Source organism: Molothrus ater, chromosome 10, assembly GCF_012460135.2.
Source record: "Molothrus ater isolate BHLD 08-10-18 breed brown headed cowbird chromosome 10, BPBGC_Mater_1.1, whole genome shotgun sequence".
NCBI lineage: Eukaryota > Metazoa > Chordata > Aves > Passeriformes > Icteridae > Molothrus > Molothrus ater.
In genome coordinates, this window is record NC_050487.2 from 23836424 (window position 1) to 23858012 (window position 21589).

Sequence of the window (21589 nt, forward strand, 5' to 3'; positions counted from 1 at the left end):
GAGGGGTGTGATGTGACCAGGCCTCTTTGCTCTGGTATTTCAGGCAGCACAAGTGTAGAAGAAAATGGGGCACTGGGAGGTTTTCCAGCAGGGAATCTGCTGAATTCCTATGGACTGATCTGCTTGGAATGTCCTTAAACCCCAAAATGACGGAATCCCTCTGGAAAGCCTTGAACACTTTCTTACCATTCTGTTTTCTCTAAATAGATGCTTTTAGCCTGCATTTAAAGATTGTTTCAAATGCCAAAAAGCACATTTAACAATGAACAGTGGAAGCAAACCCTATTTCCTGTTTAATTCTTGCTCAGCCACTCTCTTTCCCAAGTGGAGCCAGGAACAATGAATGCATAAAGGCATTACCCAAGAGGAAAATCTGTCCTAGATTTGTAATTTCCATTAAATATTCTTTTAATCTGTAACATTTTTCACTTCTTTGGAAATGAGCTGCATCCAATCACTCTGGTAGAGGCTGTTTTGGTGGCTCCTCACACCCAAAGTTCTACCAACACAGTCCAGGGGCCAGGATAGAGGAGATAAAAAATGAGGATATCCAGCAGGATTGGAGTGCTCATGTCTGGTGCTGGTTGGTGACTTCCAGGCTTCAATGGATGGGAGAGGAGCTTGGAAAAGAAGGCAACAGGAGGATGAACTCAGATCCAGCTTTATTCACGTCTAAGTTCCTGCCTCTGAGTTCAGATGGTCTAAAATATTTTCTTTTTGGAAAAAAATTCTCCATTTCATCTTGCAGCTCAGTGAGGATGACAGGAAGAAGCAGCCCTGCTGTGTCTCAGTGCCCTCCTGCCTTCTCTGATGAAAATCACAATCTTTTCTGGCTGCTCCCACTCACCAAGGCAGCAAAGTGCAAATCAGCACCAGGGGAAGAGGATCCAGAGTGGAAATAATATTATAATACCTGCAGGGAAGGCTTAGAGAGATCTCCTTTACCAAGAATAAATTAGATTAATTACCATTGCCCGTGGGGAGGTTTTGGAACAATGGGAGGCTTGTTTGGTTTTCACTCTACACAAATCAAACGTGGGTGCCAAATCATAAATTACAGCTGCACTCTGCACGTCTCTACCAGCTGATGCTCCTGTTAGTAGAAGTGAGAAGTGCAAAATGTAAATAGCTTTCAAATGATGTCTGCACAGTTCTAGATTAAAGAGAAAACCCTCTTAACTCCTTTCTCAAGCTGCAGTGGGCTCCTGCATGCTTCAGAGCACAAATCTGTTTGGAAACGAAGACATGTGGTGAAGGTTGCCCAGATCTGAACATGTGTATGCAGTTTTCTCAGCCAAAAAAATAAAAATTTTATTCTTCACAAACGACCTCTGGCTGCATGACTCAGCTCTTCTGGGTTTTCCACTCATTCATAAATATTCTGGATGTGTGTGGGCCAGGCTGGCACTGTGTAAGGAGGATTATTTTGTGGTGAATGTTTTGGGGACAGGTTGGAGAATCCTTTAAATGGATCTGGGGTGAACTGCAGCCCAAGAGCTCTCCTGTTTCTGGAGGGCAAAACCCCTCTGATCTGCTTCAAATTAAGGCATTATCAAATACCTGAGTGTGCTGAGGGCTCAGCTGAGAGCTTTGGGCTCCAACAGGAGCTGTCCTGACAGTTCATCACAGTTGGGAACTGCAAACACGAGGTGCCAAGCTGTAATCACACCTCGAGTAATGGGCACAGCACTGGAGGAGATGAAAAACGGCAAAACCTCTGACAATTCCTCTTGAAAGTGTCTGTAAAATAGACTAAAAGTTATAATCTCAATGTTGGAGGTGGAAAGTGAGAAAACTCAGCAAGTTGGTATAAATTCTGTCTCCCAGTGGGTTTAAATTCTATCTCCAAAGATTTTACTCATCTAGAAAACATGATGGTGTGAGTGCCAGGGCTCCTCCTCATCAGTCCTGTTCCCATTAATTTTTAATTCCTTCAAAAGCGGATTTCTTCCCCATGCCATCAAACTCAACTTTCAGAGCACAAGGAAAAGTTTGGGTTTTTTTTCCAGGAATGCAAAGGTTGGAGTTGCTATCTACAGGAGCACACACCCGATGGAACATTGCTCTTTAAACATTTCATTTGGCAAACAGAACGTGGAGAGGACTTTGTTCAGGATTTCCATTGCCCTCCCATGGTGGGATCCATGCAAAGCGTTTCTCTTCCTTATTGTGCCCGTTCCCTGTGTTTGGCTTTGGGAGGCGCAGGGAGTGGCAGGGAAACAGCAGCAGGTGCTTTTTGGGAGGGTCCCTGCAGCTTGAACCAAGTAAAAACTCTTCTTTGTGTGAATTCTTCACCTTCTTTACTAAATTTTAAAGGGTTTAGACAAGAGGTGTTTACTAGGAAGGAAAGAAGCTGCTGAAAACAATCTCTGCTAAAAACCTTTGGAGATTTCCCCAGCCCTTTGCACTTCTCCTTGCATCCAGAAAAGCTGGAATAACCCCCCCTACTCCCTACCCAGGAATATTCCGAATCGCTGGGCTCCAGCAGGAGACTTCAAAGGATTTCTGGCACTCAGCAGGGAACAGAAGAATTTTTTTTTCCCCAGCTGAAAGAGAGAGGAGGTGAGATAACACTTTAGACAGCTTGAGACCACACCACAGCTTAGGAAACTTTTCCAGCTCCGAAATCTTTTTTCCCTGGGGAAAAAAAAAAAACCATTCCTGGACAAGGGGAAGAGGTTTCCATGGGATCCCAGCTGCACACTAAGGTGGGAGGGAGGAATTTTGGAGCTCCCAGTAACACCAGTATGCCCAGTACGCAGGTGACAGCTCTCTTGGGAGGGTTATGATGTCAGGCTCTTTATAAAAGTCTCTTTTCTCCTGCTTCGTTATAGTTCCATGTTAATTGTAGTTAATTGCTTCACTGGGCTAATTGTAGCACAGCAGCTGGAAGTGTTCACACCAAAAATAATCCGAATGAAAAGAGCAAACGGAACCAATAATCCAGCAGTGAAAAAGGGAACAAAGGCAGAACAGGAGATGATCCAATTCCAGCTGCATTGACCCTGAAAGTACAAATGCCCCATTAATTTAAGGAATGAGAAATGTTGGGGCTCAGCTGGCCAGCACCATACACCTCCTGTTTAAAACTCATTTTCTTAATTTCACCTCATCAGAATTCTCATTTATCCTGCCATAAAGGTTTCCTGGCCAATTTCATGGATCACCTCCCACATCCATTACTGAGAGCCACAGCACACCAGACCATGAACATCCAGAACCTTCCTCCCAAGGCCCCTGAGGGCAGCTTTTACCCAAAACCAGCAAAAACAGCTTCCCAAGGCCCCTATGGGCAGCTTTTACCCAAAACTATCAAAAACAGCTTCCCAAGGCCCTTATGGGCAGCTTTTACCCAAAACTATCAAAAACAGCTTCCCAAGGACCTTTTCCTTAGTGCTGCTCCCCAGGGAACACAGGGATCAGGATCACCACCAGAGCCCCTGCACATCTGAGTGTCCAATTTACTCAGAATTCCAGGGAAAATCCCTGTGCTTATGAAATTTTGAAATCTTAAACAAGCTGGGTTTTTTGCTTTTGTTTTTTGTTTTTGTTTTTGTTTTTTGGTTGGCTTTTGTTGCTGTTTTTTGGTTTTTGTTCTTTTTTTTTAAGGTTTTCTTGTCTTTGTGATTCGGCCATCATCTAAAATTCTTACTTCAGATGCTCCAGTTATAAATTTAATTCCCTGATTATTTGGAAGTGAGGGAAAAAATTCACACAACTACTTAAGCCATGGTAAAAGAAGCCCAGCAGGTGTGGGAGAGTCAGCAGAACCACACAAACAGCAAATTACAGTCGTGCAGCACCAGTGAGAGCCAAAACTGGGACAATTCTCCCAGATGAATTGCTGCACCCCAGGGCACAGACGTGGACAAGTTGCCACGTGCCAGGCTGAGCACTGAAATTAAAGCAGAACAGGCAGATTTGCAAATGAAATGTCACAGAACCATGGAATAATTAACTTCCTCTTAATCACACACAATCAAATCAATATTCATGCAGCAAAAGCAGCCCTGTCCTCCAACCCTTACTCGAATAATTTCAGTTATTTTACCCTCAAACACCAAACAACAGCTGAATACCCTGAAATCCTACCACAAACTGAACAACTGGGAGGTCAGGAGCAAAGCTGGACTCAAAGTGCAGATTCTCAGCTCCAACATCCAAACCACCCAAAGCAGCCCTGCTGCAAACTTGTTGTGGTCAAGGGAATCAAGGAGCTGAAACTAATGAAATGTTCAGGGAAAATAATCCCAGGAAATTGAGAATTCAGGGTTTGTGAGCTGACAGAGGAGGTCTGATGCCTCCTGAGGTGCTCCAAAGGCTGGATCTGAGCTTGTCCCACGACTCCACCAGGAACAGATAAAAGGAAATGGGCTCCTCTTGACTCTGTCCTCACACCCAGCAAGGAAAATCCAGCCTGCACCAAACAAAGCCCCTTGCTTCAGCAGCTTTGTCCTTCATATTCCTTCCAATAAGCAATCCAATAATTCTGAATTTGAGGAGCCCAAATCCTGAGAATATCCCCAGGCAACTTCCCTGGGAACTCCCTGGCTGGAAGGCTCTGATTCACGGGTGGAGGTCACAATTAACTCCGAGAATTCCCACTTGTCATCATCCCTGCCTGCTCCACCCTTGTTTCAGCAGTTGCTCCATCAGGACAGGTAAGAGATGATAAACTCTGCTGATCCTGGGGTTTCAGGACAGCCAGGACAGCCAAGGCCTCCTTTTTGTTGGAACAAGGAGGTCCAAGCTCAAAATAGGCTATGGAAATTGTTTTATGTGGCCAGATGTAAGTTAGAGCCCTCCTCAATTACCAACAGACATTAGTTTGGGTTTAAAAGTGAAATTAAAACCATGCACCCTCTGCCTCAAAATAAGAATCTCAGTGCTGGAATATAATCAGGCAAGAGGAAAAAGTCAGGAAACAGAAAAAAGGGGAGAGAGGAAATATCCACATGACAGAAAACATGGTAAATCTGGCAAATCCATATTAAAAGAAAAACAACATGTTCTGCTTTTCTTACAATGACTGAGCAAAGAGGGAGGAAATGAAGGTAAATTGTGGCAGGGTCAGAAATAGATCCATTGGCAGCCAGGGTGCTGTTCCCATTATTTTCTCTGGCAGCTCCTATCTTTGCTTTGTAATCATGGAGCAAATCAGAAATATCTCTTTATTTCAAGGTCGTCCTCAAGGATGAGTGACACTCTGTGAATTTTTAGGAGCTTTAGGTCCTTTAAAAAAAAAAAAGAACAGGGGGAGAAAATGCAGGTAAAATGTTCATCATGGGGAATTTGACACGAAAGAAGTGAAGCCAGGCTGAGAATAAAGCACCAGGCATGGAAAGGGCTGGGATGGGATTGCAGCACCCTAATTAAAGATGGGGAGCAACAGCCTCGCCCATGGGGCTGGCAGAGGAAAGGGCTTCCAGCAGCTCCTTGCATTTCCCACAGACACAAATTGCACAAGAGAGAGGCTCACTGAGGCAGTAATTATCTGCCAAATGCACAGAGATTGAGTGATTTATGAAGGAACAGCTCAAAAAAAGATGCTGCAAACTAATTCAGCATTATGAAGGATGCTGCAAACTAATTCAGCATGTCTGGCTCTGGACACGATGGTGCCTTGCTCAGGGGAACTTTGGGACAGGTCAGGTATTTCACTCCAGGTAAATAATACATCCCAAGAAGTTTTCTCCACACATTTTTGATTTCTCTTTTCAATATTTCTCCCCATGTGAGAATTAAAGGTGAAATCAAGCGGGATCAGACTGGTCCTGAGGTGTGGGTACCTACACTCAGCAGTCCATGCTGCCTCAGGCTTGGTGTGGAGACACATCCAAAAATTCCAAGTGCTTCCAGTGCCCAAACCTTCCACAGCTGGCTACAGGTGCCTCATGTGCTATCCAATAATCTGAGGTAATTGGTATCCAAATTTTGGCTAATTTTGATATCTAAAAGCTCTTCCTTATCACAGATGTATTTTAGTGGAACCACCAAAATACCTCAGAGCCCCACACCCAGTTCAGCATCAGAACTGGATATTGGGGAGAAATTCTTCCCTGGGAGGGTGGGCAGGCCCTGGCACAGGGTGCCCAGAGAAAGGGTGGCTGATCCATCCCTGGAAGTGTCCAGGGCCGGGCTGGACAGGGCTTGGATGAACCTGGGACAGTGAAGGGTGTCCCCATGGCAGGGGTGGCACTGGATGGGCTTTAAGGTCCCTTCCAACCCAAACCATTCCCCTCCAATCCTCTCCACCCATGCCAGGACTTGGCAGCGAAGCAGCCCCTCCAGCATCCCTGGCTCCATGGCCTCTTTTCCCCAAGACATCCTCAGCTGCCAAACAACAATCACTGGGATCATCTTTCACATAAATGCAGATACTCCTAAATAAATGATGAGCTGCAGCACGGGGATCAGCTGGGGAAGTTTCCACTCCCTCGGCTGTGCAGCCAGCCCCGGTTTTGCAATGTTCAGGTTGAGCAGCACCTGCACCAACACCTTTTCCCAGGGATGTGTCAGCGCTGCGTGTCGTGCCTGTGCCAGCAGGTGGGAGCAGTGGGAAAGGATCCATCCCACCGCAATTGCGACATCTCCTCCCGGGAGTTTATCGCCCTGGATAATTGTGACATGCAAATGCCATCAGAGAGGACTGGAGCAAGCAGAAAGAAATAATGAATAGTTAAGAAGAAGGAGTGAATTGTCGTTTCATTTAGCAAATTTCATTTATTTCAGCACATCTTAGGTTGACACTGGGAAGATGCTTAATGCTAAAATGCGCAAGTGTTCTGGTGAAGCCCTGTGTGGACAGAGTGTCCCTGTCCTCCTCCTCCTCCCACTCCTCCTTCTTTTTCCATATTTTCCTTCCCTGATTGTTTAAGCAATCTTCATTCACTGAACTGTATTTTTGGCATTTTCCCTGGTTTTGTCTCCAGCCAGCCAGAGTGAGGCAAGGAAAGTCATGAAAGTGAATCCAGAAATGTCAGCTCTCTCCATAATTTTTATGCGCAGCTTTTGAGCAGGAGTAATGTGCAAAATATTTTCACCTGCATGTCACTCTTCTCACACTCTCTCATCAGAGAACTCAGCGTGAAAAATACACTCATTTTTCCTGATCACAGAATTACAGAATCATTGAGGTGAGAAAGATCTCCAAGATCATCCAGTCCAGCCTTTAACCCACTAAACCATATCCCAAAGTGCTGTTTGAACACTTCCAGGGATGTGACTCTTCCACCACCCTGGGCAGTCCATTCCAATGCTTAACCACTCCTTCAGTGAAGGAATTCTTCCTGATATCCAACCTGAACCTCTCCTGATGTCCACACCTGTCCTCTCCCAGCAGCTCTCAGCTCACCCCACCTCTCACCAGGATTCCTTTATTGGGATGAGATGTTTTAGCTGGCACACAGAAGATCACCAAGGCAAGTGGAAAGCAAACAGCTCCTGTACAATCATCCTCAGATCCCTCTCGTGTTCTGATGAGCAAATATTTACCTTTTTAAAACAATTATTTCTTAGTCTGAGGTTCATGCCTAGTGCAGCCTGGTAACAAACACACCAGGACTGAAGCAACACCTCCTGGCTCCTGTCCATGCTTTGCCTTAAAGTGAAACCTTTGCCGTGGCTGTCCGTGGTTATCAAGGAAGGAAAAGTCACAATGTTTGAGTTATCACAATTTCACAGAATCCCAGAATCCCAGAATGGTTTGGGTGGGAAGGCAAATTAAATCCCATCCCATCCTGCCCCCTGCCATGGACAGGGACATCTTCCACTGTCCCAGGCTGCTCCCAATGTCCAGCCTGGCCTTGGGCACTGCCAGGGATCCAGGGGCAGCCACAGCTGCTCTGGGCACCCTGTGCCAGGGCCTCACAGGGAACAATTTCTCCCTCACATCTAATCTAAATCTACTTTCATTCATCTGGGATGTCTCCCTGTTTGAGCAGCTCAATACAGTTTGGGTTATTTTGGTTTATAAAGGCTACAAAGAAAAATCCCACTGCTTGTAAGCCCCTGACAGGCACAGCAGGAGTTTTTAAAAGGCTCCAGGGATTTAGGAAGCAGACAGAGCTGTTTGCTCCCCTGACTGCACACACCCAGCAGCTCTGCCTCTGAGCATCCAGCTATTCCCAGCTGCCTCAGCAGGGCTGGGAGTTATCCCCCTCTCTGACAGAGGGCAGCACTTCCAGAGGTATCCCTGAACTGCATCCAACGTGTTTGACGTGCAAGTTTCACACAGACATGAAAAGAAAGCCAACCCACGGGTATTTGTGCCGTGACAAATCTCATTAAAGCTGGTGATGCAACGCAGTTTCACCTCCATCAGCTGGGAGTGGAATGTCACAATATCCCCATCCCTGTCACAAAGCCATTTTATAGGAGCTCTTCTGGCTCCTTTCGTTCCTGCCTTGAAGTTCAGCAGCGATAATGCTTGTGGCTCACACTGTAAATTGGATTGCTAATTGGATTCCTCACAAGAACTGAAGAAATAGGCAAGAACTGGAAAATAACTGGAGCATTATCCCAGTAAATGTAGTGCAGGTGAACACACGGCGAGCAGCCCTGGAAGTGCCACGGCCCAGGGGAATCAGGGAACGTTATTCCTCCCGTTCACACCACAGAGGACACACGGAAACAGCAGCCCTTGCTGAAATCACCACAACTTCCCAGCTGCAATCCATGAAAAGCAAGGAGAGCCCTTCTTTCCAAAGGAATAGACAGCTTGGAGATGTCTGATTACAAACTGGGAGCTGGATCCTGGCTTGGAGTAAACCTGGGGGATAAACCTTGGAATAAACCTTGTGGGACTTGCCACCCCACACACAGGCCAGGCACAATCGGATCCTGCCCAAGAATGTCTCCAGTGGCACTGGGAGCTGAAACAGCTCCTGTAAACAGCCCTGCCTTTAATCCCCCTCTCTGAATCGTGGCGACTCTTCTTGCTAATTCCCCTCTCTGAATCGTGGTGACTCCTCTGTTAATTCCCCTCTCTGAATCCTGGAGACTCCTCAGTTGTTAATTCCCCTCTCTGAATCCTGGAGACTCCTCAGTTGTTAATTCCCCTCTCTGAATCCTGACAATTCCTCTGTGGTCGGAATGGAAACTGTTCCATTTCTCTAAATCGTGGATTCCTGCAATAGGAAGAGGAGCAAAATTGTTGGGAATGTGTGAATGCTTGTGAGAAATAGATTTGTAAAGAATTCTAGAATAGATTTGTAAAGAAATACAGACTGGGTGTCTCCAGGATCCTCCTCAAAACTAAACTGGGCACCAGTAAACACCAGGAAGGTGTTTTATTGTTATTGCACAGCCCTTCCCATGCTTCCATGTGGATGCTGTTACTAAAGTCCTGCAGTTGAATGAGGATGTTTTTATTGTTTGTGACATGGAGGTGCTGTGCACACTGCTCTGAATCCCCAGTTTATGTGGGAGTGAATAGGGAAAAATGAGTGTAAAACACTGTTTGGTTCTGTTCTTAAGTTCCTGAGAGTTTTATACTGGAATGAGCACAGGTAATGAAAACAGCAGCCCAGAACAATCCCTCCTTGGGAAGCTCAGAGCAGGAGAGGTCCAGGAGCTCCTCGGGCACCTCCTTTCCTGGATCCAGTGAATGTGAGGGAATAGTGACCTCAGGTGTCTGTTCAATTAATCACAGGGATATTCCCATGAATTTACCATTCCATTGGACATTCCTACTGAAAATGAAGCTGCTGGGAGCTGCTGTCACTGGCACAAAGTCTCCTGGGTTTTCTGGCCTTGGCACTTGAGCTTTCCCAAAAACACCTACAAGGACTTTCTGGAGGGCCCAGCCACCTGCAAAAAAAAAAACAAAAAAAAACTGAGAACAAATCTATATTGACACCTGTTTTTAAATAGTGTGAAATTTTTAAATTTGAGATATATTTAAATGGTGTGCTCGCTGTCCTTGCCTATGACATAGACCCTTTAAATGCTGTGAAAGAATATGGCAGTAGAGGCAGAAAACGCCCACATAAAATCAATGTAACACTTAATACTCACTGCAAACAGGTAAGAAATCAGTACAAACTGATATGGCTTTCACTAGGGGTGAGATTCAGGCTGCTTTGCTTTTTACCTCATTTTGTGCAATAAAAATATATTCAAAAAATATTAAATCCTTCAGAAGTGGCTGTAACACAGTTTAAAACACAAATTTTCCATGGAAGCAGAGGACAACCAGAGCTTGCAGAGGCAACACAAAGTTACTTCAATGACAACAAAGAACCCAGTTCTGATATTCACTGAGGCTCTGCCTTGAGCTGAGGTGGGATTTGGTGTATTAGCACCAGAATTAGGTGGAGAAAATAAACCTGCAATGGAAACTTTTCCAGCATTATCAGGATCCAGTTCTCATCCCAGTGGCTTCAAAGATGTGGCTTCCATAAAGGACAGGCTTTGTCCTACCCCTCTCCCAACGCCACTCTCCAAATGCCAGCCTGGAAGTGTTTTATTTCCTAAATCAAAGATCGAGTGATTCATCAGGGCTTCTAAGTAAATACTATGTAACACCCGCTGTGCAGCAGAGGTTCTGAAACAAAACTTCAGAGCAGGGAAATATTTATTTATTGTGCTTTTTTCTTTCATTGTTTTAATAATATGGTCCATAGTGAGTCTCTAGAGAGGTCTGCAAAGAAACTTAATTTCAAAGGAGCAGGAGTAAGTGTGTGAACACAAGCATCACACCAAAGAAAAATGTGCCAAAGAATTAAAAACACGGCAGACAGCTTGACAGGCTGTGATTTTCAGTCCTGAAGTGAAAGAACTCTTCGTTTCCATCAGGATGTTACCACATTAAATAAATCCCACACAATGTGTTGATGCAATTCAGCTTTATTTTTCTCCAGCATAACCTGCAGGAAACAAGTGCTGATCCACAAACAAACCTCGGTGTCACAGAATCATCAAATGATAGAATGCTCTGGATTGGAAACGACTTTAAAGGTCATTTAATTCTGACCCCCTGCCACGGCGGTTCCTCCTTTCCATAGGGTGCTTACGGTACATCACAAATTGAATACAAAGCGGACGGACTATGCGGGTGGTCCTTGTAAATAAAAACATAATTTAATTCTTAATTAGCGAATTGTAAAGCGTACGTCCCTCAAGGTTCCCTCCCGCTCCATGGCTCCCTCACAGCCCTTTGCGGGCTCACTCAGGGCTCCCCCATGGCTCCCTCAAGGTTCCCTCCTGCTCCATGGCTCCCTCACAGCCCTGTCCGGGCTCACTCAGGGCTCCTCCATGGCTCCCTCACGGTTCCCTCCCGCTCCATGGCTCCCTCACAGCCCTTTCCGGGCTCACTCAGGGCTCCTCCATGGCTCCCTCACGGTTCCCTCCCGCTCCATGGATCCCTCACAGCCCTTTCCGGGCTCACTCAGGGCTCCTCCATGGCTCCCTTACGGTTCCCTCCCGCTTCTCCACGTCGGCTCCATCACGGCCCCCTCAAAGCTCCCGCCCGCTTCTCCACGGCCCCGGAACAGCCCTTTCCACGTTCCCTCACAGTTCCGCCATGATCCCCTCACGCCTCCCTCACCGCTTCCCCCCCAGTCTCCATCGCCCCTCCAGGCCCTGTCCAGGCTCCCTCACGGCTCCCTCACAACTCCCGCCCGCCTCTCCATGGCCCCTCACGGCCGTTTCTGCCTTCCCTGACGGCTCCCCCACGGCCCCCTCCCGGTTCCCGCCTGCCTCTCCATGGCCCCTCCCGATCCTTTCCCCGCTCCCTCCCGGCTCCCGCCTGCCTCTCCGTGTCCCCCTCGCTCCACCCTCCGGGGCCGGGCTGGGCTCTCCCCGCCGTCTCCTCCCCTTCCTCTGCCGGCCGGAAAGCGCCGCGTGTTCCGCAGCCATGGAGTACCTGCCGGCCCCCGCGGCCCCGGCGCAGGGACACATGTGAGCGGTGGCGGGGGGACCGCGCTTCCCGGTGCCTGGGACCATGACCGTGACCATGACTAACTGTGCTTCTCTCTGTCCCTGTGTCCCAGCCTGTGCTGCCAGTGCGGCGTCCCCATCCCGCCCAACCCGGCCAACATGTGCGTGGGCTGCCTGCGGGCCCAGGTGGACATCACCGAGGGCATCCCCAAGCAGGGCACGGTGCACTTCTGCAAGCAGTGCGAGAGGTGAGCAGCCGCGAAATCGCTGGGGATGGCAGCAAAATGCACTTAAAATATATCAGTGTCAGGGTTTGGGGAGGCTAAAGCGCACAGGTTTGGTATGGGGAAGCTGGGGGGCTCAGCCTGGAGAAAAGGAGGCTCAGGGGGAACGTTTGGCTCTGTACAACTCCCTGACAGCCAGGGAAGGGTTAGTTTGGATATTGGGAAAACTCCTTCATGGAAAGGGATCGCCAGTCTGGCACAGCTGCCCAGGCCCCAGTGAAATCCCCATCCCTGGAGAGATTTAAAAGCCCGGTGGATGTGGCATTTGGGGATGTGGTTTATTGGTGGGTTCGGCAGTGCTGGGGGAATGAACTCAGTCACCTTAGCCACTTTGCCATGATTTTCTACGATTATAAAAGTTGTAGCTGCATTAGTATTACTAAACTGAAAGCTTTGGAAATAGCTGCTCGTCCTTGGAGTGATTTAAGGTGCTCAAGCACCTTTCACATGCTGTAAAATGCTCCCTGCACCCCAGGTACCTCCAGCCTCCAGGAACCTGGATCCAGTGTGCCCTGGAATCGAGAGAGCTCCTGGCTTTGTGTCTGAAGAAAATCAAAGCTTCCCTGAGCAAGGTGAGAACTGATCCTGCTGGGATTTCACAGCCTGGTCACAATTGTTACTGCAGAGATGGGAGCTGAGCAGAGTGAACTGAGGGAAGATGATATGGTTTTAATTTTTTGTAGATTTCAGAAATTAGTTATGCAATATTTGTTCTCACTGGTTTATGATGATGTGAAAAAGGGTTGCAGAGGTGTGTATATAGATTAACTCAAATTCACATGTTTCACTTGAAAAAACATCCCTTAGGTTCAGAATATTATTAGAGAGAAGGACCTGAGATTGAGCACCTCTATTTTACATTGATCAACCCCCATGTTCTAGCTAAGCACTATTAATTTGATTTGGGATATTGATATATATATATATTTGTAATTAAGATTATTCACTTTTTCACTATAGACTGTTTGTGTTTGTGGAGTTGGGCTTGGTTTTACTGAGCTCTTGTGCTTCCCCACGGGCAGGTCCGGCTGATCGATGCAGGATTCATTTGGACAGAGCCACATTCCAAGAGGATCAAGCTCAAGTTGACTGTTCAGAAAGAGGTAACTGGAGCATAACCTTCTCCATGTGGCTTTTAAAAAGCTTTTATGGCAAACAGCAGGATTTTTAATTATTATTTTGTCACTAAAGTGCCATTCATCAGAATGAAGAAAGTTATTGTCTGATCCAGCAAATCAAATGCAGTTATTTGTGACCCAACCAGAGCTTAAACCTTGAAGACTTTGGTTTTGCAGGTGATCAATGGGGCAGTTCTGCAGCAGGTGTTTGTGGTGGAGTACGTTGTTCAGTCTCAGATGTGTGAAGACTGTCACAGGATTGAAGCCAAGGATTTCTGGAAAGCTGTGGTGCAAGTCAGGCAGAAGGTAGAGGCAAACTGAATTTTTATTTGATCGTGGCAGAACAATCAGGCAAAGAATTGGGTGGTTTTCTGGATTTTCTCAGACAAAGATGTACTCACACCTTGCCACAGGGATATGTTTTATGTTCAGGGTTGTTGAATTTTTTTCTAACTCAGTTTAGAACAGAGTTTTAACTTCTGCTGTCCAGTATTAACATTCTTTAAAATGATGCTGGCAGCAGGATCTTGTGTGGATAACTAAATACTCTCCTGTATTTTAAGGTAGTTTGGAAACAGTGGGACAAATACTTAATTCTTCTTTAAAGGAAATAGATCTCTCTAGCAACCAGTTCCACAAAAATGAGAAATGGAAGCTTTAAATAATTTGCTAAAAGTAGAGCACTCTGAAATCTTTTTGTTTAGTTGGATGTTCTTTCTCTAGGTAATCTCTTCATATAAATGTTTATTCTTCAGAGATCCTGCTTTGTGCTCAATGCTTCTTAAATAACCTTGATGCTTCTGTGTTTGTTTGGCTTTAGACTGTGCACAAGAAGACTTTTTACTATTTGGAGCAGCTGATTTTGAAGCACAGGCTCCATCAAAACACACTAAGGATCAAAGAAATCCACGGTGAGTGGCTCTGGAGGCAGAATAACCTGGATTTATGATGGATGTTTTCACGTGTGCAGAGAAAAGCTTATGAATTATATTTGATAAAATATAACAGAAATAGATTTGTTTCTTTGCTTTTCAGATGGCCTGGATTTTTATTACTCTTCCAAGCAACATGCCCAGAAGATGGTGGACTTCCTTCAGTGTACGGTTCCATCCAGGTACAGCTCCCCTGTCCATTGCCTTCAGCACTCAGAACTTTGGGGAACTGTCTTAAAATCCTTCCTTTTGAAAGAAATTTTTAAGTGCAAGTGTAGGGAATCTGTACTTTAATCAAAACAGACAAAATCCCTTCTACAAAAGTCCCATATTTTCCACTTAGCCATGGTAAAATTTACCTCTGTTTCCTTGCTATTTGTATTTGTGATGCAGACACTTTGTTCCCAGGATCTCCTGTTCCCCCTGATGTCTCTTGTTTCCTGAAAACTCTGTTCTCCTGTTTCACAGATCCAAATCATCCCAACGTTTGATCTCCCACGACATTCACAGTAATGTCTACAACTACAAAAGCACTTTCTCTGTGGAAATTGTTCCCATATGCAAGGTAGCTTCCTCTGCTTCACATTTGGGCTGTTGTGGGAGGAGTTGAGATTTGGAAGTTGGAGGGTTTGGGGGGTAGGGAGGGATCCACACAGGAAATGCAGAAGTTACTGGGCTAGAAAAATAAAAACACAGAGTTGAAAATTTTCTTTCAGCAGATTTGTTTGAAAATGGAGGAAATGGGAATGTCAATTGGTTGTGTTGGTTTGCAGGACAACGTTGTGTGCCTGTCACCCAAGCTGGCCCAGAGCCTGGGGAACATGAGCCAGATCTGTGTGTGCATCAGAGTGACCAGCACCATCCACCTCATCGACCCCAGGACTCTGCAGAGTGAGTTGGGGCTTTTCCCCAGCCCCTGATGGTTCTGCTGGCACAATTCCTGTGGGTTTGTTTCCACAAAAATCTTGGAGCTCTGGACCTTACTGTTGTTAAATTTATCTGTACAGTAGAAATTTCATGGTGAGCTGAGAGTTCTCCGAGCTTGATTGCCATGGGATCCTGGGCAGAAAGTGCAGGCTCAGTTTGAGCTCCTGGGTGTTCTGAGCATTTACCTGTGTCACCTTTACTCCCCTACAATTACATGGCATCTGCATTAAATTTTCAGCCACTCCAGTACCAGAAGTTCTGTGCTTTGCTTGATGTGTGCTGCTGAGCTTGGGCAGCAGAATCCCTCTAAAAGGATGGATCCAGGAATAATTCCTTTGAGTAAAGCCTGTCGCAGATCAGCTGCTCTGCAGCAGTGTTACAGAGATGAACAAAATGTGTCTGGCAATTGCCTTCATTTTGGTCAATGGTTGTTTTTTCACAAGGAATTCTCTCCCTGATCATTTTGCAGTTGCTGAAATCGATGGGAACACCTACTGGCGCCACCCCTTCAACAGCCTGTTCCACCCCAAGCAGCTGGAGGAGTTCATCATCATGGACATCAACAGGGTCCATGAGAAGAAAAAAGGTGCTGGGGCAGGGGCTCGGTCAAACAAGGTGAGAGTTTCTCTGGTTAATTCCTGTTTTGGGCCTCCTGCTCAGCCGAATCCATGGTCTGGGTCTGCCTGGCACAGTCAGTCTGGGCTGTTCTGGACCTTGCCACTGGCAGAAGCTTCCCTTGGGACCATTTGGTTTGGAAATGGCACAGGCAGGATGTGAATTCCACTTCCAGGGATTCTGCTTGCAGAGTTTAAACTCTGCTCGTTGAAATATTAACTTTGCAGCCTTAATGACTGAATTGGTTTTGTGGAAGCATTTCTTTTTAATCAGAATTAATGGATCTTCTCAGTTAAAAGCTAAAATAGGTGTTTATTTATAGAAACAGCCTTTGGGAATTCCAGGGAGTTGCCATGTCCATTTCCTTACTTTTATGGCATGAGAAATGAGGAGTGGCAAGGGATACATTGGATATGTGATGCAGAAAACACAAGTTTAATGACAAGTGGAGTTTAAATCAGTGCAGATGTTGGGGTTAAGCTGGGTTTAGTTTTATTGAGGAACGTTTTATTTTCCATTCCCACAGCACACTCTGGCTGAAGCCTGGGTCAGGAAAACCTCGGAGCTGGACACGGATCACCAATATTTCTGCTGCACCCACCTGGGGCACATCCTGAATCCTGGTGACCTGGTTTTGGGGTCTGTTCCTCTTTTCTGAAACTTTTATTGAATGGTTATTTAATGACTGAATCCATGTGCTGTCAAGAAAGTGCTGAACTGTTCTGATTTCAAAATGAAAGCAGCAAAAAGGGTGGAATCATCCTGGTCCTAATCCAAGAAATCTCTTCTCTGGAAGGAGTTTTCATGTAAAAATTGTTAGAAATAAGAGAGCTGATTGCCTTCAGAGTGTAGCTTGGAATCACAATTTAGCCACAAATAAATGGGAAGGATTTTTAAAACACCAATTAATTATTTGTTTGCTAATGAATATCATATACAGTGGTAACAAATGTGAATTCTTTGTAAGATTAGGCAAATTAGGTGATGCTTACAAAGGTTTCAACATGAATGTTGTGAGCCCAGCAGAACCTCAGTGGATGTTGCAGTTTGGATTCCAGAGGTTGGGAAGTGCCTACAGAGCAGGATTTGGGAGCTGCAGCTGCTCAGAAAGCTTAGGAAAGCTGCACATTAATGTGGATTTTTATTTGTTTCACTTCCTCTGGAAGTATTTCTGTTCCTTAGGAGCTGCACCTTGCCCTGGGCTGCCCTTTAGCAGAAACATGATAGACTGAGGTCAGGGTTTCTATAAAGCAGAATAAAACCCCTGTTTCTGTTTTAGCTTTGACTTGGCCAACTGCAACCTAAATGATGAATTTGCCAACAAGATGAACCCCCAGCACATTCCTGACGTGGTAAGAAAATCCCTTTCTGTGTCCAGAGTTCCTCCATTACCCAAGGCTGGGAGGGAGTGTGGTTTGATAGTGAGCAGTGCCTGAAGGAAGAGAGGATATCAACAGTGAAATTTGAGCAGCATCTGATTTTGAAGGATTATTTCTTTAAATATTTGAGTGATGGTTAAATTTTCTATTTATTGTTGGGTTTTTTCCCAAATGCCATGGTTAGATAATACATTAATTGTTGGTTTTATTCCAATTACCAACCACTGGGTGCTGAATGATAACTCCAGTGTGTGCCTGTCCCTTCAGGACCATGGCCCAAGTGTTTGGAAACATTTGAACCAACAAACTCCCTGTAAATTCAATATAACCCTGCTGAGTGCCAGTCCAGCTGGTTCTAGATGCCCAGATGTGGATTTGGGTGCTGATTTGGGATTTTGGGAGGTGGAGAAAGGAGCTGCTTCTCCCCGCAGGTGCTGATCAAGAAGAGCTATGACCGCTCCAAGCGGCAGCGCCGCAGGAACTGGAAGCTGAAGGAGCTGGAGAGGGACAGGGAAGCCTCAGACACAGATGATGAAAGGTTCAGTATCTGCTCTCCTTGTTCAGTGACAAAGCAGCTTCTAAATAACCTCCAGCTGAGAGGAAAAAAGGGGAAATTAGAGAGAAATGAATCGGGAATTAATAGGTGAGGGTAAAACAGCGGTGAGTTGGAGATGTGGGAATGCTCTCAGGTCTGCTGGGGTTTTGTTTCTGTGATTTTGCTTTGTTGCATCAATTTCCAGAAATCCAAAGGAACAGGGAGTAAATACATCCCACATCTTTTACAGACAATACCAGGACTTCCTGGAAGATCTGGAAGAGGATGAGACCATAAGGAAAAATGTCAACATTTACAGAAGTAAGGCCTTTCTAACTCCTTCACTGGGTGTAATTAAATCATGTCTAAATCGTGTTTGAGGCAAAACAATTTTACTGAAATTCTCTATTTGCATCCTCCAAACTCCTCATGCCTGGAGAAATGCTGTAAAACATTTCACAGGTGTGTTTCACCTGATGGGTTTTGTTTCTTGCCTTTAACATGAGAAAGAACTTTCTTCCTGCACCCAAAATCTCTGCTGAGTGAAGGATTTGATACAGAATTCAATTTTTTTTCATGAGGGGACTCTTGAGCTTTTAGGAGGAATTTTTGGTTTTTGGTTTTGTGGTTTGTTGGCTGTTTTGGTGGTGTTGGTTTGATTTTTTTTCCCCCCCCATTTTCCCTTGGGGTTGCTCTGGTGGTTTGAGGTATGTTTTCTTTGCTCAGCTGTTTTTTTGGGGGGGGGGTTTCTGTGTGTTTTTAGATGCAGATATTCCTGTGGAGAGTGACACAGATGATGATGGAGCTCCACGGATCAGCCTGGCTGAGATGCTGGAAGATCTCCACATTTCCCAGGACGCCACTGGAGGGGAGGGAGCAGAAATGCTGACAGAGTGAGGACAGTGCCTTACATCCCATAAATATTCCCTTGGGGAGCAAAAACTCCCCAGACCATCATTAACCATCACAGGTCCAGGAAAAGTGACAAAACTCCCACTGCACCCCAAAATAATGGCCTGGAATTCATATTTTATGGATGATATTCCAGAGAATCAGCAATTAAAGTTCAATTTCTGGTGTGGAAGCATTTGCAATATAAATTCCACAAGTTCCTCCCATCCCTGAGGGATCTTTCCATGCAATTTCTGCAGTGGAGAAAATAAGGAAGGATGTCCAGAGGGAGAGATTTTATTGCAGTTTCCTGGATTTTAGGTAGAGTCCCTACCTACTGTTACAGCTTTAATTTTTCACATGGGGAAGGTTCTCCCCATTTTTTGGCACAGTGGTTTGAAGCCTTTTATGATACTGGTAGATTATTCCATATATCCAGATTTAGGGAAGCTCAAGACTAATTTCTGTTCCCTTACACAAAGAAAACTTCCCTGCAAAGCCCTTGATCAGAAAGATTGGAAAATCCTGTGGAGTGTGATGAGTATTGAACTGTATCCCCTGTCTGGATCAGTGGATTAAAAGCAACATGCTCGGCAATTAATTAATAAACCAGCTATAAAGGATTAAAAACCTCTCCAGATATTTTGATTCATCATTTTTTAATTCATTTTCAAATCCAGTTGCCCTCTGCAAGTCCAAGAAGGCAGAATAATGAACTCCCTGTTGGTGGCAGGTGATGGGGGGGTAATAAAATCTGGGTTTAAACTCTGCTGTTTTCATCCATCCTTTTCCTCCTCCCTGTTTTCCTTCTGGAGTCTCCCAGGAATGCTGGATATTTGCTGTGCTGTCTCATCCTGTTTATCCCTGGAGGTTTCCCTCTTCCTTTTCCCCCCTTCCTTGCTCTGCTGCCAGCCTGGAAAAGCTTTTCTGGATCTTTCAGCAGGAGAAGATCTTGTGCTGCTGAAGCCCTGAATCCAAGGATTGCCTGGCTTTGTGGGTTTCTTTGGCTGGAGCAGCTCCCCACAACCAAAGTTGGGTCTCTGGAGGTTCCCAAGTTTCCAGGGCCCCTTTGGGAGCTCAGAGGGGTTTAGGGAGCGTCCAATAAATGAAATATTCACCAGTATTTCAGTTAACAAAGTATTCATTGTCATGGATAAAAGCTGCCACTGGCCCTGCAGCTCTTCCTGAAAATCTCTGGCTTAAGCCACAAAAAGCTCCTTTTATACAACAGAAATCCTTCAGGATCTTAACCAGACCTGCTCAACGATGCATTTCCACCCAGATGTTGATGGATTTTGAGTTGGAAGTCATGGGAGAAGCTGTGCAGAACGTTGGAATTACGTTTTGCTCAGAGAAAAAATGGTGGGGGAAAAAAATTCTTGTATAAGTCAGAGCTTACAGCAGAAAAGCTGGATAACTGAGGGGGAGAATGAACAGAAATGCACATTGGAATGTGCAAACACTCATTTTTGATTTATTTTTCCCCTAGATAAAAGTCTTGTATGTTGATGATGAAAAGCTTGAGGTGATGATTTCACCTTCAACTGCTGTAAAAATCTGTTAGTGGATGGCCTGGTGTAACTGCAGAGGTCCCAGATTCTCCCAGATGGAAATTGCTGAGGTGAAATACTGATGGGAAAGCACTTCTAACCTCAGGCCAGGTGCCTGAGCTTGGCTGCACTCCAGGGACAGCTCCTGGGCCACTTTTGGGAGCTTGCAAGCTGGGGAATTGAGACACTGATCTGGTGGGGACTTAACAAAACCAGTGTTAGTTCAGTCTCTTACTCCTGGAAGTAGCTTAAAATAGGAAGTCTTAAAGGAATATTGTGTCAGGAAGTTTTCCATAAAAAGTTCGACAAGGCTACAGATTCCTTCTGTTGGATTTCTGGGATTTGGAATCATTTCACTGGAATGCCAGTGGGAAAAGTGGCTCCATTTCCACCCTGGGACTGGCAGAGATGGATCCAGTCCCATCTGTTCCCTGTTCTGCAGGAGTATCCATGGAAAATCGGGATGTGCTGAACGTGAGAGCCCACCTGGTGTCACTGTTCCTGCACGGCCCAGGAGCTGCTCCCTGCTCCAGGAAAAGGGGCTGAAAACTCAGGAAAAAACTCTTCATGCCCGTGCAGTTCTTGATATTTAAATTCAAAATAACACCAAGCTAAAGGAAAATGAGGCCAAAATTGCTTCGAGCTTGGTGTTGGAGGATTTAATGTCAGCAAACGGCTCCTTCTGCAGATTGGTCTCAACTCAGGCCATTTGTTTCAGCTGCACCTCCCAGAGCAGGTGAAAGGAGTGGGGGAATTGGAAATGCAGAGGGATTTGGGAATGGCACTGGAGCCCATTCCAGGACATCATCATGGAACAAAGAATCTCGTTGCTGTCAGAATCTCTATTTCCTCCTCAGTACAAGATGGGAACCTGGTTAAGCCAAATCAGAAAATTAAGTTTAGAACTTCTCAGGGTTTCAGTTTCAAACAAAACTAAAGCCTGATGGCAAAGCAATAAACTGAAGGGATTGTGCAATTTAAATATTCGTCTTCCTAAAATGAAAGCATTTTGGATAACACAAATCCCCAACAGGGACTGAACAGCCTTGAAAGCCAATTTTAAACTCATCTCTGATCAGGGAGATCTGTGAGATGGAAGGAAACTCCTGAAGCTGTGAAATATTTGCTGCTGTTTGCACACCCTGCTGAGAGTTGGTGCTCTGAGGATGGTGCTTCACACCTTGATCCCTGGAAAAAAGACCTGGAAAATACCAAAGTAAATCCTATTCCATATCACATCTCTGCTCTGTACTGGGAATGCCAGCAGCGGAGGAAGGAGGAGTTTCCTGTCTCGGGGAGACTGGAACTCAATTGTTGCATGAAGCAGTTTCAGCTGAGCAGGGAACCGAAGCAGAAACTTCCAGCCAGGCAGGACAGAGGAATTTCAGGTCAGCTCTGGAAAAGCAAACAGAGCTGCTGGAAACTGGCCCCTGCACGATGGAAATGTCCTGTGGGATGCAGAGGCCAGGAAGTGCTGA

The 21589-nt window shown here is 45.6% G+C and overlaps 1 protein-coding gene across 1 annotated transcript; it reads left to right on the forward strand.

Moving 5' to 3' along the window:
• Positions 1-11838: 11838 nt before the first annotated feature.
• Positions 11839-19191, forward strand: NMD3 (NMD3 ribosome export adaptor). The gene is made up of 15 exons (XM_036389184.2): positions 11839-11901; positions 11994-12128; positions 12640-12736; positions 13187-13267; positions 13460-13588; positions 14103-14193; positions 14318-14396; positions 14683-14779; positions 14988-15105; positions 15611-15756; positions 16283-16395; positions 17036-17108; positions 17567-17673; positions 17921-17991; positions 18434-19191. The coding sequence occupies exons 1-15, from the start codon at positions 11858-11860 to the stop codon at positions 18565-18567; spliced, it is 1515 nt and encodes a 504-aa protein (XP_036245077.1). The 5' UTR covers positions 11839-11857; the 3' UTR covers positions 18568-19191.
• Positions 19192-21589: the final 2398 nt, after the last annotated feature.

Bases quoted from the DNA above. Each gene is read 5' to 3' on its own strand.
- NMD3 (XM_036389184.2), top strand. From the start codon at position 11,858: ATGGAGTACCTGCCGGCCCCCGCGGCCCCGGCGCAGGGACACAT. The intron at 14,780-14,987 runs GTAGCTTCCTCT...GTTGGTTTGCAG, and splicing joins AAATTGTTCCCATATGCAAG to GACAACGTTGTGTGCCTGTC. The intron at 16,396-17,035 runs GTCTGTTCCTCT...TTTCTGTTTTAG, and splicing joins CCTGGTGACCTGGTTTTGGG to CTTTGACTTGGCCAACTGCA.